At 42.0% G+C, this 14,617-nt stretch overlaps 1 protein-coding gene across 1 annotated transcript; it reads right to left on the bottom strand.

Annotated features, from left to right (window-relative positions):
• Positions 1-307: 307 nt before the first annotated feature.
• On the bottom strand, positions 308-14,197 carry Tigit (T cell immunoreceptor with Ig and ITIM domains). The gene is made up of 4 exons (XM_031364692.1): positions 13,998-14,197; positions 12,104-12,433; positions 11,287-11,378; positions 308-1,117 (listed from the first exon to the last, which is right to left on the bottom strand). The coding sequence occupies exons 1-4, from the start codon at positions 14,059-14,061 to the stop codon at positions 881-883; spliced, it is 723 nt and encodes a 240-aa protein (XP_031220552.1). The 5' UTR covers positions 14,062-14,197; the 3' UTR covers positions 308-880.
• Positions 14,198-14,617: the final 420 nt, after the last annotated feature.

Below are 14,617 nucleotides of genomic sequence, written 5' to 3' on the forward strand. Positions count from 1 at the left end.
AACTCAGAAATCTGCCTGCCTCTGCCTCCCAAGTGCTGGGATTAAAGGCGTGTGCCATCACCGCCTGGCTCGAGTGGCCATTCTTATCATCTGCCTCAGCACCTGCATTATTGTGAGGAATGTATTTCTCAAAATCACAAGACAACTTGCTCAGATCACTAAATTCAAAGCCAGGGCAATGGGAATTTGTTTTTATTGCTTTATTTTTGTCTTTTCAAAAAAGGAAAGAAAGAAAAGGAAGAAAAGAAACAACAGAAAGAAAAAAGAAAGAAAGAAAGAGAGAGAGAGAGAGAGAGCGGAAGGGGGAGGGAGGAAGGACAGAAGGAAAGAAGGAAGGAAGGAAGGAAAGGAGGAAGGAAGGAAGGAAGGAAGGAAGGAAGGAAGGAAGGAAGGGAAAAGGGAAATTTTTCCAAGTTGGAAAAAGCTTTCAAGAGCGCTTGCTATTCTTGCAGAAGACCTGGGTCTGATTCCCAGCACCCACATGGTGGCTCACAACTGTCTCTAACTCAAGTTCTAGGAGACCTGATGCCCTCTTGTGACTTCTAAAAACACCAACCATATACGGCATACATGCATGCAGGACAAACACTCATACACATAAAATAAAGATCAATGTTAAAAATCCCATTTATAGTCAAGTTAAAATGATTTACCTTGCGTCTGTCACAGAGAAACAGAAAAGAAGGGTAGAAGAAATGAAGCCGGAAAAGAAGGTGCCTTTCAGTGTCTCTCTCTCTCTCTCTCTCTCATACACACACACACACACACACACACACACACACACACACACACACACATGAATACACAGAGAGAGACGGAGACAGAGACACAGAGACAGAGAGACAAAAGGAGGGAGAGGGAGAGGGAGAGAGAGCTGTCCTTAGCCAGTCTTCGATAGAGTAATGAAGCTCTCTAGGCTTCTGTAGCTCAGGACATTGAAGTAGTCCTGTGGGTCAGCATAGTCATCTTCAGCCCGCTCTCCACAGAGGCCATCAGGGGCAGCTTGTGTCTGGGCGGGGCCTCCAGGGGATGAGAGAATCCTCAAGCTCCATTCCTGTGGCTCAGCTTCCGTTCTCCGGACCACGCCACTTTCTATAGAATGCATTCTAATAGACTTCTAGGATTAAACAGAGTAAATACACGGGACATTATTCAAAAGCTACTTTACAAATGACACATACTTAGAACCTCTTCTCTTCTTTTGTTGCATGAACACACATACGCACATGAATACACACACACACACACACTCACAACAGAAGCAAATTTGTATTCTTACCAATACAAAATCCTTAGCCCTTAATTTTCCTACTTTGTTGTAGCTTTTTAAAGATTCTCATACAATATCTTTTGATCCTATTTCTTTTCCCTCTTCCAACTCCTTCCAGCTCTTCCCCATCTCCCTATCCACTCAAGGTTTTTTTTGGTCTCTTTCAAAACAAACAAACAAAAATCATTAAGATAAAAAAAAATATCAAACACAAACAAAAAGCATGCAAAAATCCATAGAATTTATTTTATGTTGGCTAACTATTTCTAGACATGGGAATCTGCCCTGAGGTGTAGTTGATATAAACCCAGCATTGCTCCCTTGGAGAAAACTGGTATCAATTGCAAATAGCTTCTTGATTAGGGGTGGGACTTTGTGTCTACTCATTCTCCACATAACTCACTGTCAGTAGCAACAGCTCTAATGAAACTAACAGGCCATCCTGCAACCCTCATTTCCTGTTCTCTTAACCACGAAAGCCGCATCCTGCTTCCAGCTCTCTTTCCTTCTACTCCTCACAGCAGATCAGATACACTGTTCATTTCTTCCTTCTCTTTGGATTCTATACACCCTGCTTTCTCCTCACCCTCCTCCTCCTTCCAGCACCCATCTTCAGCCATCCTGGCCCTTTTCTCTTTGCACATTGGCTCTCCAAGCCAAGCAGGTTACCCAGGACCCTCTGCTTTCTCACGCTCGATGCTCTGAGTCAGCTCATCCACTGTAGACTCCAAACAAGACCTATCCTCTAAAGACTCCTCAAGTAGCCTAGGATCTGCAAGAAGCTCCAGGCCCACTTGCCCATAGCATGACCTGTGAAGAGAACCATAGCATGCCTGAATTCAACTTGTCTCTATGACAACCATTGGGCCTCACCCACAATCTGCTCTTGTCCACATTCCCCCTTCTGGCTAAGAGCACAGATATGGGAGTTGCAATCACCCATAACACATCTGATGGCTATTCTTAGTTGTCAACTTGATTACAGCGAGAATAAAACTCAAGTGGCTACATACATGTGTCAGGGTTTTTTTTCTCAATTAAACCATTTGAACTGGCAAGACCCACCTTTAATCCAGATATTTTGAGATAGAAAAGATCCACCTTTAATCTGGGCTTCCCCTTCTGGTGACAACCTTTAGAAAGGACATGGAAAGAGAAAGCTTTCTCTGTCTGCTGGTTCTTAACTCTTGCTGGAAAGTCCATTCCTTCAGTGGCCTTAGACTCACTTCTTTGGGATTCTGTACACTGGAGACCAGAAGAAACATCTAGCCTTGTGGACTAAACAACTAAAATTCTTTTACTTTCCGTTGGTAGACTGCCATTGTTGAACTAGCTGGAGTACAGCCTATAAGCCACTTTAATAAATCATATCTATGTGTGTGTATACATATATGTGTGTATATATAATAGAACATGTATATAGTAGAACTTATAGAATACACACATACACACACACACACATTCTATAAGTCCTATTTTTCTTGAAAACCCTGATTAATACCCCATCCAGTTTTCCTCTATCCCCTCTTCATTTCATCCCTTTTATCTGCTGAGGGGAAGAACAAGTCTCCTTCATAGTGGTCTGATTCACATTTCCTCTTACTGCTAGGCTAACTTTCCACAAACTTCCATATAGTGATTTTTCAAAAGTAAAAGCTGAATCTGTCCACACTTCTGCTTAGGCCTCCACTGTACAGAAGAGGGATGCTTAACCTGATGATCAATGGCCTGGAAGATTCCACTTCAGAGGATTTATAAATAAGCTCAAATTATAATTAAAATTTTATCTAAAGGTGTATTCTTCTTGGGAGAAAAGCAGTGATTCATTACATCCCCCAAAGGAATCTGTGATGCCCCAAATATTCTTTGTGTCCAACTCATGCCCATCTCTCTGGCTTCATCTCCCACTGTGTTTCACAACCAAGATGCCCAACTGCTGAGGACACATGCCAGAGAACTGCCACTTACTGCAACACAGCTTTGAGATCAGACACAGTTAGCTCTTTCTTCTCAGCAGCAATTCTGCTGACATGTCTGGTTTGGGGTGAGCTTATGGGCACAGACAGAAATCCCTTGACAAAGGACAAAGCCACCAGTTGCTCAGATTCTTCTCATTCTGCCTAGAGTCTCCTTTGACCACATCTCGTCTCCTCTTGTGCTTCTCTGTGAAGGCCAACTAGTTTACCTTTCTACTTTTACCAGGCTCCAATGTCCAAGTTCCCTAAAGGGAGTGCTGTGTTTCTCTTTGTAATCTCAGAACCCATATCAAATGTTCAATCTATATATGTCTTAGAACAGAAATAGATATGCATGCCCAGTTGGACACACACACACACACACACACACACACACTTATTTTTAATACAGTCACATATAAAAGCATCCAATTTCCCAAGTCAAAGTATAATATCATAGCCAACAAAAAAACTTGCATTCATTGCGACTAGACAGAGCAATGAAATCTATTCAGTGACACCAACCACAGAACCCGTGATAAGAGAGTGTCACACATGAGATTTATGGTAATACAGGGAAACTGGAGAACACTGACCACAAATAGGGTGGCAGAAGTGTGGAACTTCTGACATTTTCTCAGTCTTACTGGCAGCTGCTCTGATGCATGTCATTCACCCACTTTATGCATCTGATCGACAAAAATTACAAAGAGCCAGGGACTTGAAAACTGGAGCAACCAAGGCACATGGAACTTGTCTTCACCACAGAACTTGGAAGCAAAGGCTTCCAAGAGAGAAAATGCCACCCTATTGTTGCCAAGCCCAACAGTGCACCAATCTAGGTGAGGAGGTGGAGAAGGGAGTTTATAAGGACACTGTAGATGGGTACAGTCAACAAATGAAAAAAATAAGGATGATGAATCACTACAGGCCTCGAGAAGTTGGGCACTGAGAGATACTGGAGTCTCAGAAGGACACATACAAGCCACTGGTCTCCCAACTTCCATTTCTTCTCAGTAGAAGTGGCTAACCACTAAGATGAAGGGAATGACTGCCATAGCTCATGTTGGTGCTGTGTTTAAAAGGACTCTGATATCCCTTGATACAATGCAATCAATTTTTAATATGAATATTCAATTATTTCTCAAAGACTAATTATGACTCTTTGTGCTTATGTGTTCTTATTCTCACTCTTGTTAGGGCTGGCCACTCTTTCTTTTTAATTTTAAGACTATTTTGAGTTCTTAAAGTCCTCTGGGAAATGCAAATATTCCTCAGATGGGTCTCTAAGCTGTTGCATTTCCATTCTACCCTACATGGAGACTCTATAATTGTAACCAGTGTAAAAAAAAAAATAGGCCTGGGATTAATGTACTAACATTGTCCTAGAGAACTAAGTTAAGCTCCAGAAATCGCAACTGAGTCGTCTTGGGACAAACATTGCTTTCTAGTAGCATGTGAGGAGAATGAACAGTAGACAGTGGGGTTGTCAAAGTCATTGTCCTGTATCTGACACACGTAACTGCTCACAATATCTGACTGGCAAATAACATTTATTCATATCACACACACACACACACACACACACACACACACACATGAATACACATTTCCTCCCACCCCAGCACAACGGGTGTTCTCTGCATCTGTCCTAGAGGAGCCAATATAATAAGGTGATGGATTTCTGAAGTTATTTAGTGGAAGGATGATCAGAGTCACCCCTGTCACCAGCCCTGTCCTGATCGGCTGCCTTTCAGCATCATTCTCAGGAGCCACTCACTAGTTTACAGCATGTTCTCAGAATAGGGGCAGGAGGGAAATGTCTGATGCGAGCAATCTGGGTTCTCAGAGGGAGGATAGAGAGGAAGGCCAGAGGCAAGGGATGCAAGGGTAATGCCAGCATCACTGACTTCCATAGTGTCTCTCCTCTGCAGACTGATGCCAAAGTAGGAGATGTTCCTGCAGAACAGGATCCCTAGCAGCAACCAGGATAAGGGGACCTCAAAATAGTGGAAAGAAGATGACTGTGCTTAAGAAACAAAGTAGATAGAGCTACAAAAGGAAACTGACCCATGGGGATCTTAAGATGACCCATACATCACAGTAATCCTAGGATAAATAGAGATATGTAGATAAATAGACCACCTACAAAAGAACTGTATTGATTGTGTGTGTATGGGTGTGTACTTATATATACACTTTAAAATACTACCAAGAATACATGGATGAAGTCTAAAGCCAATCATCCCATGAAAAGTTTAGATGTTTTGTCTAATTTCCAGGTCTATGAACAGTACCACATAGATATAGCATATTTATCCCTTGGCTCCAGTCTCAACCTTTGACATCTTCTGTGCCACAAGAAGGCTGCATAGCATGCGCTACAGCAGAGGGCTCACTTGGCCTCCATGTAGAACCACAGGGAAATGAAGGAGCAGAGAGTGAGAAGATTTAATTCAGGTAACCTGGGATTGCTAATACCCCGACAGTCGCTGCCTGCCAGTTGCAAAGGGCCATATGGAGGAAGAGGCTGCAGTCTTTCATGCAGAAGGCCCAGCACACCATGAAAACTACCAGGCAGGAGAAGAACACAGAACTGATAATCAGCTGAAAAATAGACAATAGAAAAGACCCAGGGATGGTGTAATTAATAGGACTATCAGGAATAGACTTCAGAATAACTGAGAAATACAGATTGGGAGTTTTGACAGGCAACAAACTATTTAAACAAAGGATAGCTACATCAAAGGAGATGCTTGGTAACCTGAATGGTAAGCTAGAAGAAAAGACCCACTACAAAACATGGAGATATGAACGGGCAGGAAATATAAAAAAGAGTAGGAGACATACGGAAGGAAAGGGAAGCGTCAAAAGTGCCTGCAACAAGAGGTCCAGGAGGAGGAGAAAGCAAGAATAGAGAAGGAATATATAAAGAGAAATGGCCAGGACTGACCTACAAACTGACAAAACCCATCAAACCACAGACTGAAAAGAACCCACTTGATCCAAACCCCATTCAGAATAAATACAAAGATAATGACATCTAATTATATCATTGTACAAATATTGAAAACTAAAGACAGAAAACGTTAAATGAACAAGAAGAAAAGGCATTTTAAAGAGGTAAGGATAAAACCCAGTTTCAAAAAAAAATTATGTAGTTAGACACTGGGATAATATTTTCCATGTTCTAAAAGAAAGTACTGGTCACCATGAGATCCTACACCTAATAAAACACATCTACCATGCTTACAGCCATGGCGTAGACACATTTTAGGTGAACAACAACAGCAAAAACTATAAAATAATTCTTTGCCTTTGTGAGCTGAACTACAGGATATTCCTCTGGCAGAAGGAAAATGACAGCTAGAAACCAGGACAATGAGAAGAGTGGATGGAGGGGCGGACTTGGAGGCATGTGGACTCACAAAATAATCACTCTGGGCAGCAGGATGCTGGTGGAGCAATGTGGAGGTAGACAGACAAGGAGAGCTGATCTGATAGAAGGTTCTTACATGTTCCAGGAGGTTATAGAACACTAATTGATTAGCACTATTATAGAGGAACTTGAATAAGTCCAGGTAAAATGTGTGGTGCCTAATCTAACCACTAAAAGAATACCAGAAGACATCCCTAACAAATAGGTGTTTTATGTAATGACGTGAGCAAACTGAGGAGAAATTTCAAAGAAAAAGTACTCGCAGCTATGGGGGCTACAGACATGGCTCAGAAGTTATAGGTGCTTGCTGTTCTCGTAGAGGAACTGGATTCAATTCCTAGCACCCACATGGTGACTCAGACATCCGTAATTCCAGTTCCAGGGGATCTGCCACCCTCCTCTGACTTCCATGGGCATCACTCCTGGTACACATAGATATATGCAGGCAAAACACTCATATACATAAAGTATTTAAATCTAAATACCAGTGATCAGCCCTGACATCATCTATATACGACTAATGGGCCAATTGGCTGGATTGTGTTTATAGACTCAGAAATGTATGTATCAACATCTAAAAGAGGTGAGGAGGACAAAACATCTGTCCCAACACTGGGAGTAACTGGAACCAGCAGGACCCAGACACACAGGAACTCCACCAGCCCAGTGGCATGGGTTACTTCCGGTCTGTCTGGGCCGGTGCTCTGAGCATACCTGGGGCACAAATTTTGTAGCCAGTCCCACAACACGCAGAGGAAGCTCCACTCCTGGCAGGTTTAATGGGCCCAGGATCCCAGGATCCCAGAATCACAGGATCACAGAGACAGCTTGACTCTGAGGAGTTCTAACACAACCAGGATCGCAGGAAGGACAGGCCCCAGTCAGATTTAGCCAGGGCAGGTAGCACTAGAGATAACCAGATGGCAGGAAACAAGCATAAGAACATAAGCAACAGAATCCAAGGTTACTTGGCATCATCAGAACCCAATTCTCCCACCATAGCAAGTCTTGGACACACCATCCCACCAGAAAAGCAAGATTCAGATCTAAAATCACTTTTCATGATGATGATACAGAACTTTAAGAAGGACATAAATAACCATCAATGAAATACAGAACAACACAGGTAAACAGCTAGAAACCCTTAAATTAAGAGGAAACACAAAGCCGGGCGGTGGTGGCACACGCCTTTAATCAGCACTTGGGAGGCAGCGGCAGGCGGAATTCTGAGTTCGAGGCCAGCCTGGTCTACAGAGTGAGTTCCAGGACAGCCAAGGCTACACAGAGAAACCCTGTCTCGAAAAACAAAAAAAAAAAAAAAAAAAAAAAAGAGGAAACACAAAAATCCCTTAAAGAACTACAGGAAAACACAATCAAACAGGTGAAGGAGATGAACAAAACCTTCCAGGATCTAAAAATGGAACTAGAAACAATAAAGAAATCATAAAGGGAGACAATCCTAGAGTTAGAAAACCTAGGAAAGAGATCAGGAGTCACAGATGCAATCATCACCAACAGAATACAAGAGATAGAAGAGAGAATTTAAGGGGCAGAAGACAGCATAGAAAACATTGACACAATAGTCAAAAAAAAAAAAATGCAAAAAAAGCTCCTAACCCAAAACATACAGGAAATCCAGGACACAATGAGAAGACCAAACCTAAGGATAATAGGGATAGAAGAGAGTGAAGACTCCCAACTTAAAGGGCCAATAAATATCTCCAACAATATTATAAAAGAAAATTTCCCTAACCTAAAGAACGAGATGCCCATGAACATACAAGAAGCCTACAGAACTCAAAATAGACTGGACCAGAAAAGAAAGTCCTCCTATAACATAATAATCAAAACACCAATTGCATTAAACAAAGAATTTTAAAAGCAATAAGGGGAAAAGGTCAAGTAATATATAAAGGCAGGCCTATCAGAATTACACCAAACTTCTCATCAGAGACTATGAAAGCTAGAAGATCCTTGGCAGATCTCATACAGATCCTAAGAGAACACAAATTACAGCCCAGGCTACTATACCCAGCAAAACTCTCTATTACTATAGATAGAAAAAACAAGATATTCCATAACAAAACCAAATTTACACAGTATCTTTCCACAAATCCAGCCCTACAAAGGATAATAGATGGAAAACACCAACATAAGGAGCAAAACTACACCCTATAAGAAGCAAGAAAGTAATCTTTCAACAAACCCACACAAACCTAATTCTACCTCTAACAACAAAAATAACAGGAAGTAACAATTACTTTTTCTTAATATCTTTTAATAGGAAAATTAATATTACCAACATATCCTAATCGATTGAAATCCAAAAATATGAGGAATTAGAAATTTGTTGGCTGTCATTCAGGGGTCTCTCTAATTTAGTAACTAGAGAAATAGGTTCAATATTGTACAATCCATATATACTTTCTGCTTGTTTGTACATGACAGTGTCTTGCTGTGTATCACATAATGATCTTGAAATCAGGCTTCTCCTATTTCAGCCTCTCTATTAGTAGGATTGTTTATTTGATATTTTTACACTATACTATGGTTTTCAGAACAGCTTACATATTTCAAAAGTATTTATTTATACAGCCAAAAGAAACGTAGACAATTAACTTGGGAGATGGCTTGTAAGAGAACAACAAAGAATGAGACTGAATGCTTTGCTTGATGTTTGTAACTATTGTATCAAATTTGAAGAAGAGGACTTTATAAGTTACTCTTTCTCTGAGATGAATGCTTTTCAAAATCATCACAGCTAGTGAACCAGATTCTTACCCTCACCTAATGTCTGTTCCACCCTCCAAGCAGAACCATTGTTCATTGAAACAGTTGGTAAATGACTTTATCGATAGACCATCTTAATACACACACCATTTCTTAAATGAATGTAGCCTGTTCCCTGTTGGCTGAGAATAAAGTCACTCAAGTCAATTAGCTTTGACCATAGCAGGAAACCGTATCCAAAAATCATGCCTACAATTCATTCCTTGGTGCAGCAGAGCTATCAACTCTTAGCTTAGCACTATGGAGGTAAAATCCTTTGGTGATGTGAGGGCCTTATTACAATGAACTCCAATGTCTAAAAATTGTTCTTATTTTGGGCATGTAAAATCTAGTAAGAGCCAAGATTTTAAGCTCTACTAAAAACAAAACCAACCAAACAAACAAACAAAAAGACTTTATCTATTTATGTTCACTTAAAAAATACTAGTAGTGATGTATTATTTTAAAATATACAGTTACATGCTTGGAGTTATTTAAAATTTATATTGAGAAAACATGTATTTTTCAGTATTGCTATAGACAAGCATCTATATAAGACTTCAATTGATTATTGTTTTATATCAAACAATTTTTATAATACTCATTTTTATTGTTATAATATTTTATAAATTTTAAAGAATATGACAAAATAAAAAGAAATTTAAAAAAACAACTAAAAAAAAGAGAACAGTATGAGATCAAGATCATAAGGAAAATGGGGAGTGGGGAGCAAGAGGGAAGATAGGGAAGGGGAAACAATATGGTTATATTTTAATTTCAATATATATTTAATATATATAAATTAAAATACAATGTATATAAATATAAGATTATATATTGAATATATTGAAGTTAAAATATAATATATATAAACCAATAAATAAATCTTTAAAAAGCTAATAATAAGACATCCTTCATTCCACAGACATCTTGAGAGTTAGCCTAGGGCCAGCAAGGTGAAGTATTAGGAAACACAGTGGGAGACAAAGCGAAGAAAATTTCAGGAAAGTAGAAAGCAGTGTACACATCACAGGCTGCATTCTCTAAAATGTTTTCATAGTGAATTGAAGTAGATGAGCTGGGCTGGTTTAAAATGCCAAGGAACCAGACCAAAATGGATTGAGGATATTTTAGCTTGTCACAGACAGTAGTTACAAGACAGCAAGAATTACTGAGAAAGCCTGACACCTGACAGCCATGTATCACAACTTTGTGATATAGGACAGAACTGTAACTTCCCATCTTACATACAAAGCAATGAAGACCTTGGAAAGTTAAGCAAGGAGCTTAAAATCGTGCAGTCAGTGCCCAGCTAGAAACTTAAAATCCTCCCTCCAGTGCCCCTCCCCCAACTCTTCTACCCTATGGCCTCTTAAACTCAAGGCAGTAAATGTCTGATTTTGCCACGTGTCTTCCACTCCCCGAGTTTGGAAAGCTAATTTCTCAACCTACAGTAATATGGGGAAGCCCAGTGCAGCCAAATGGGTTGTAAAGACTAAAGGACTTACGAGAGCCCCAGCACCCAGTACACACCCTCTATTGTGCACCAAACTCATAGGAGGTGAACTCTCAGAGCAGTGGCTTAACGGACAGGCAGCAACTAGCAACTGGGAGAGACAGTAAGATGGGCAAAATGTAGGTGTGTCCTGGGAACTCGCAGCCTGGAGGAGGGACCAGAATGAACGTAAAATAAATAGTGCATTAAACCACAGGACGGGAACCGTGAAAAGGCACAAGGAACAAGGGCAGAGATCACATGAGCAGTTCTCTGAGTAGAAAGGGAATCAGAAGTCACCAGGGGACAGAATGGGGTGATGGGGACAGAGACAGGCTGTGTCCTATCCCTTCCTTACCTTTCTAGCCAGTACTCCTGTGACCATTAAGCAAATGAGTCCCAGCACACCTGCCATGGTTCCTCCAAGCAAGGCAATCTGGAACTGAGCCACTACGGGGAGAACATCACAGAAGTGTCAGAGGTCAGGAACCATGCCTAGGGCTTTTTCTTATAGTAGGTTGTTCAAGCCCACATTAGCAGCTCATAAAATCTTACACCCATCCTCACTGGACAAATAAGTCCATCAACAAGGTTTGGACCTAGGCTGTCTGGCATCAGAGGCTGATCACTTTACTACCTTGCTAAACTATCTCTCGGATATGATTTTCATAATCCCTTTCCTCAGTAAAATTGGCTTATGATTGTAGGAGAATAATCATGAGGACACTTGGAAACTTTGAAGCTTCATCATGCAAAGATGGGTGACTATTATACATTTTGACCAGCACATGCTGTGGCCTGTTTTAAATCATCTCAAACTTAAGAGCTAATTCTAATTTGCATGACTGATACTAAGTCATTAAATGAGCACCTTTCATGTATGACCTCATCCGTAAGTCTTATCACTTAAGATAAGATGGATTTCCTATGCAAAATCAGTGGTCGTACATGAGACTCAGCTGGATGTTTCTGGAACGTATCAGTTCCTAGCTCTGGCCCCCACAAGGTTTTAATTTCATCAGCTTCAGTTGCTCTATCTTTACTATGCCCCCAAAGTTCCTCTAATGAGTTCAAAGTACTCCAAGTTGAGACACTCTATTTCCTAGAGTGTGTCAGGGTGGTGTTTTCTATATAAGAGAAAGTGGTCCACTACTACCCTGTTTCAAAGGATATACCTGAGCTTCCTTGGACCATCAGGAATATTCTCCCCTTGTAAATCCCATCAGGATACGTATGATAGGTGCAGATGTACTCTCCTGTGTCATTCATTGTCAGTGACTGGAAGGTGAGGCCTAGGCTGGGGCCTGGAACCACCCGCTCACTGAAGACTGAAGAGACAGACCACCCTAGGTCAAAATTATAAATGGCCAGAAGCTGGTCCCGCTGCTCCCAGTCAACTTGAGTCACTTCAGCTGTGTCGGAGGAGAAGTGACACTGTAAGATGACAGAGCCACCTTCCTCTGCAGAGATGTTCCCCTTTGTCTCTATCGTGCCTGCCGTGGCTCCTATGGGTAAGGCAAAAACACACATGAGTCTCTGGCCAGCAGCTGCCCTTCAACCTTCCTGAAGAATCCCAGAGGGTTCAGAGTCCAGATCTGACTTTAGGAACAGAGTTCCATAGTGTGCAGTCTATGCTGACGTCCCCATAGAGACCATCATTGCTTCCTGTTTCCTTTCCCATCTGCTTGCCCTTTTCCATGACCTCCGTTCCCATCCAGCTCACCGTGGCTGCTTCTGGAGCTTGCTTCTGCCTCCCTGCCTCATCTTTACCCACTGGTCAGAGCTGTGCTTATTCCCCCACCTCGAGGACCCTAGCTTTTAAGCCCTCCCTTTCTCCCTGCATGTTATGGATTATTAAATGTTGTCTTATTAAATGCCTGGTTCATTATGACATGACTTCTAGCACTTTGTCCACTTGGGATGTTCTGCTCAGCTTCCTGGCTAGGTGGTTGATTATTTTCATGGACTTATTTAACCTTGCCACTTAGAATAGAAGCCCTACACCAACATATCTTGTGCTTCTCTCTCTCTAGGTTCCAGCAGTCTAGTCTTGTGTCTAGCCCTATGTTTTGAGGAAAAACCAGCAAGAGAGAGAGAGGGAGGGAGAGAGAGAGAGAGAAAGAGAGAGAGACAGAGAAAAAGAAAGAGAGAGAGAAAGAGAGAGAGACAGAGAGAGAGAGACAGAGAGACAGAGAGACAGAGAGATCACAGAGAAAGGAAACCTGACAAGAAACTCTACTTCTCAGCCAGAAGTAGCAGCATATGTTTTTAATCCCAGTGCATGAGAGGCTGGGGCAGGAGGATCATAGTGAATTCCAGACCAGCCTTGGAAATATAGTAAGTCCCTGTATCTGTTAAAGAAACAAACTAAAGTAAAAGAGAGAGGGAAGGGAAAGAGAGGAGATGAGAAAGAGGGAAAGAAGGGAAAGGAGAAGGAAGGGAAGGGGAGAGGAGGGAAACATAAAAGGAGGGGAAGGGAGGGGAGAATACAGGAGGGGAGGAGAGGAGAGGGGAGAGAAGAAGGGGGAGAAGACAGAAGAGTAGAAGAGGAGAGGAACACAGGAGAAGAGAAGAGAGGAGAGAGGACAGGAGAGAGGACAGGAAGGGAGAGGAGGAAAAGAGGGGACAGGAGGGGAGAGAGAGGAGGGGTGTTAGTGGTAGACTGTGAGTGGGAAGCAGGTATTTCTGATCAACAGAGAACTAGCTGGAATATTTTTCTAGAAGTTCTCAGAAACAGAAAATAAAAAAGATGGAGCAGGAGAGGAGTGGGTTTCCAGGAGGTTGCTTGGCTCCCATCTTAGTCTATTCCCCAGCTTCTGTCTTGAACAGCTGGCCAGTCAGAGTCCCTAACCCAGAGGATCTATGGAGTCCTCCCTCTGCAGTCCCAAACATGCGGACATCCCTTTCTCAGCAATTGCCTCATCCCATGTGGTCACACAGAGCCACAGAACCACACACATATACAGAACCTGACATACATACAGGCATATACTCAGAGCCTTCTCTACTGAGCACCCTGGCGTCTGTGCCAAGCCCTCCTCTCAGCTCTGCTACACCTGTAAGCCTTACCTGCCGTGAGGAAGGCAGCCTGTGTTAGCCCCTGGACCCAGACCAGGAGCAGCCAGCCATGCATGCTTCTAACCAGAGGCCTACAGGAAAGTGGATGTGGGCTCTCCACCAACTGAAACTGGCCCACTGCAGGTGTAAGGTGAAACAGAGCCTGTGACAAGAGGGTCTCGGAAAAACTGACTTCGGTAAGAGCAGTGTTGAATGCATAATGTTTTCTTAACAAGTACACAAGCCGCATAGGGTGAGCCACAAGAAAGGCCATGAAGGAAACACACTGTAAAAACAAATAAAACATGTGGTTAGAGATATACGGGTCTTGGACAACTTGTAGATTGACTACTTAGGTAGCCAATCTGTTGTTTTTAAGTTATCTTGATGCACTTTTTGAAACACCAACTTTTATCTAAATCATTCAAGGCCATGTAGATGATGCACAGGATTCTGAAGAACTATTTCTGATGAGTCAGTCCCCTCCTCTATCCTCCCCTCCCCTGCCCTGCCCTGCCCTACCCTGCCACTTCAAGTTCCTGCCACATTAACAGACTGTAACCTGGCATTGTGAGCTAAAATAAGCCCCCTCTCCTCTAAGTTGCTTTTTGTCAGGGCAGTAGCAACAGAAA

This window comes from Mastomys coucha, unplaced genomic scaffold, assembly GCF_008632895.1.
Source record: "Mastomys coucha isolate ucsf_1 unplaced genomic scaffold, UCSF_Mcou_1 pScaffold12, whole genome shotgun sequence".
NCBI classification, from domain to species: domain Eukaryota; kingdom Metazoa; phylum Chordata; class Mammalia; order Rodentia; family Muridae; genus Mastomys; species Mastomys coucha.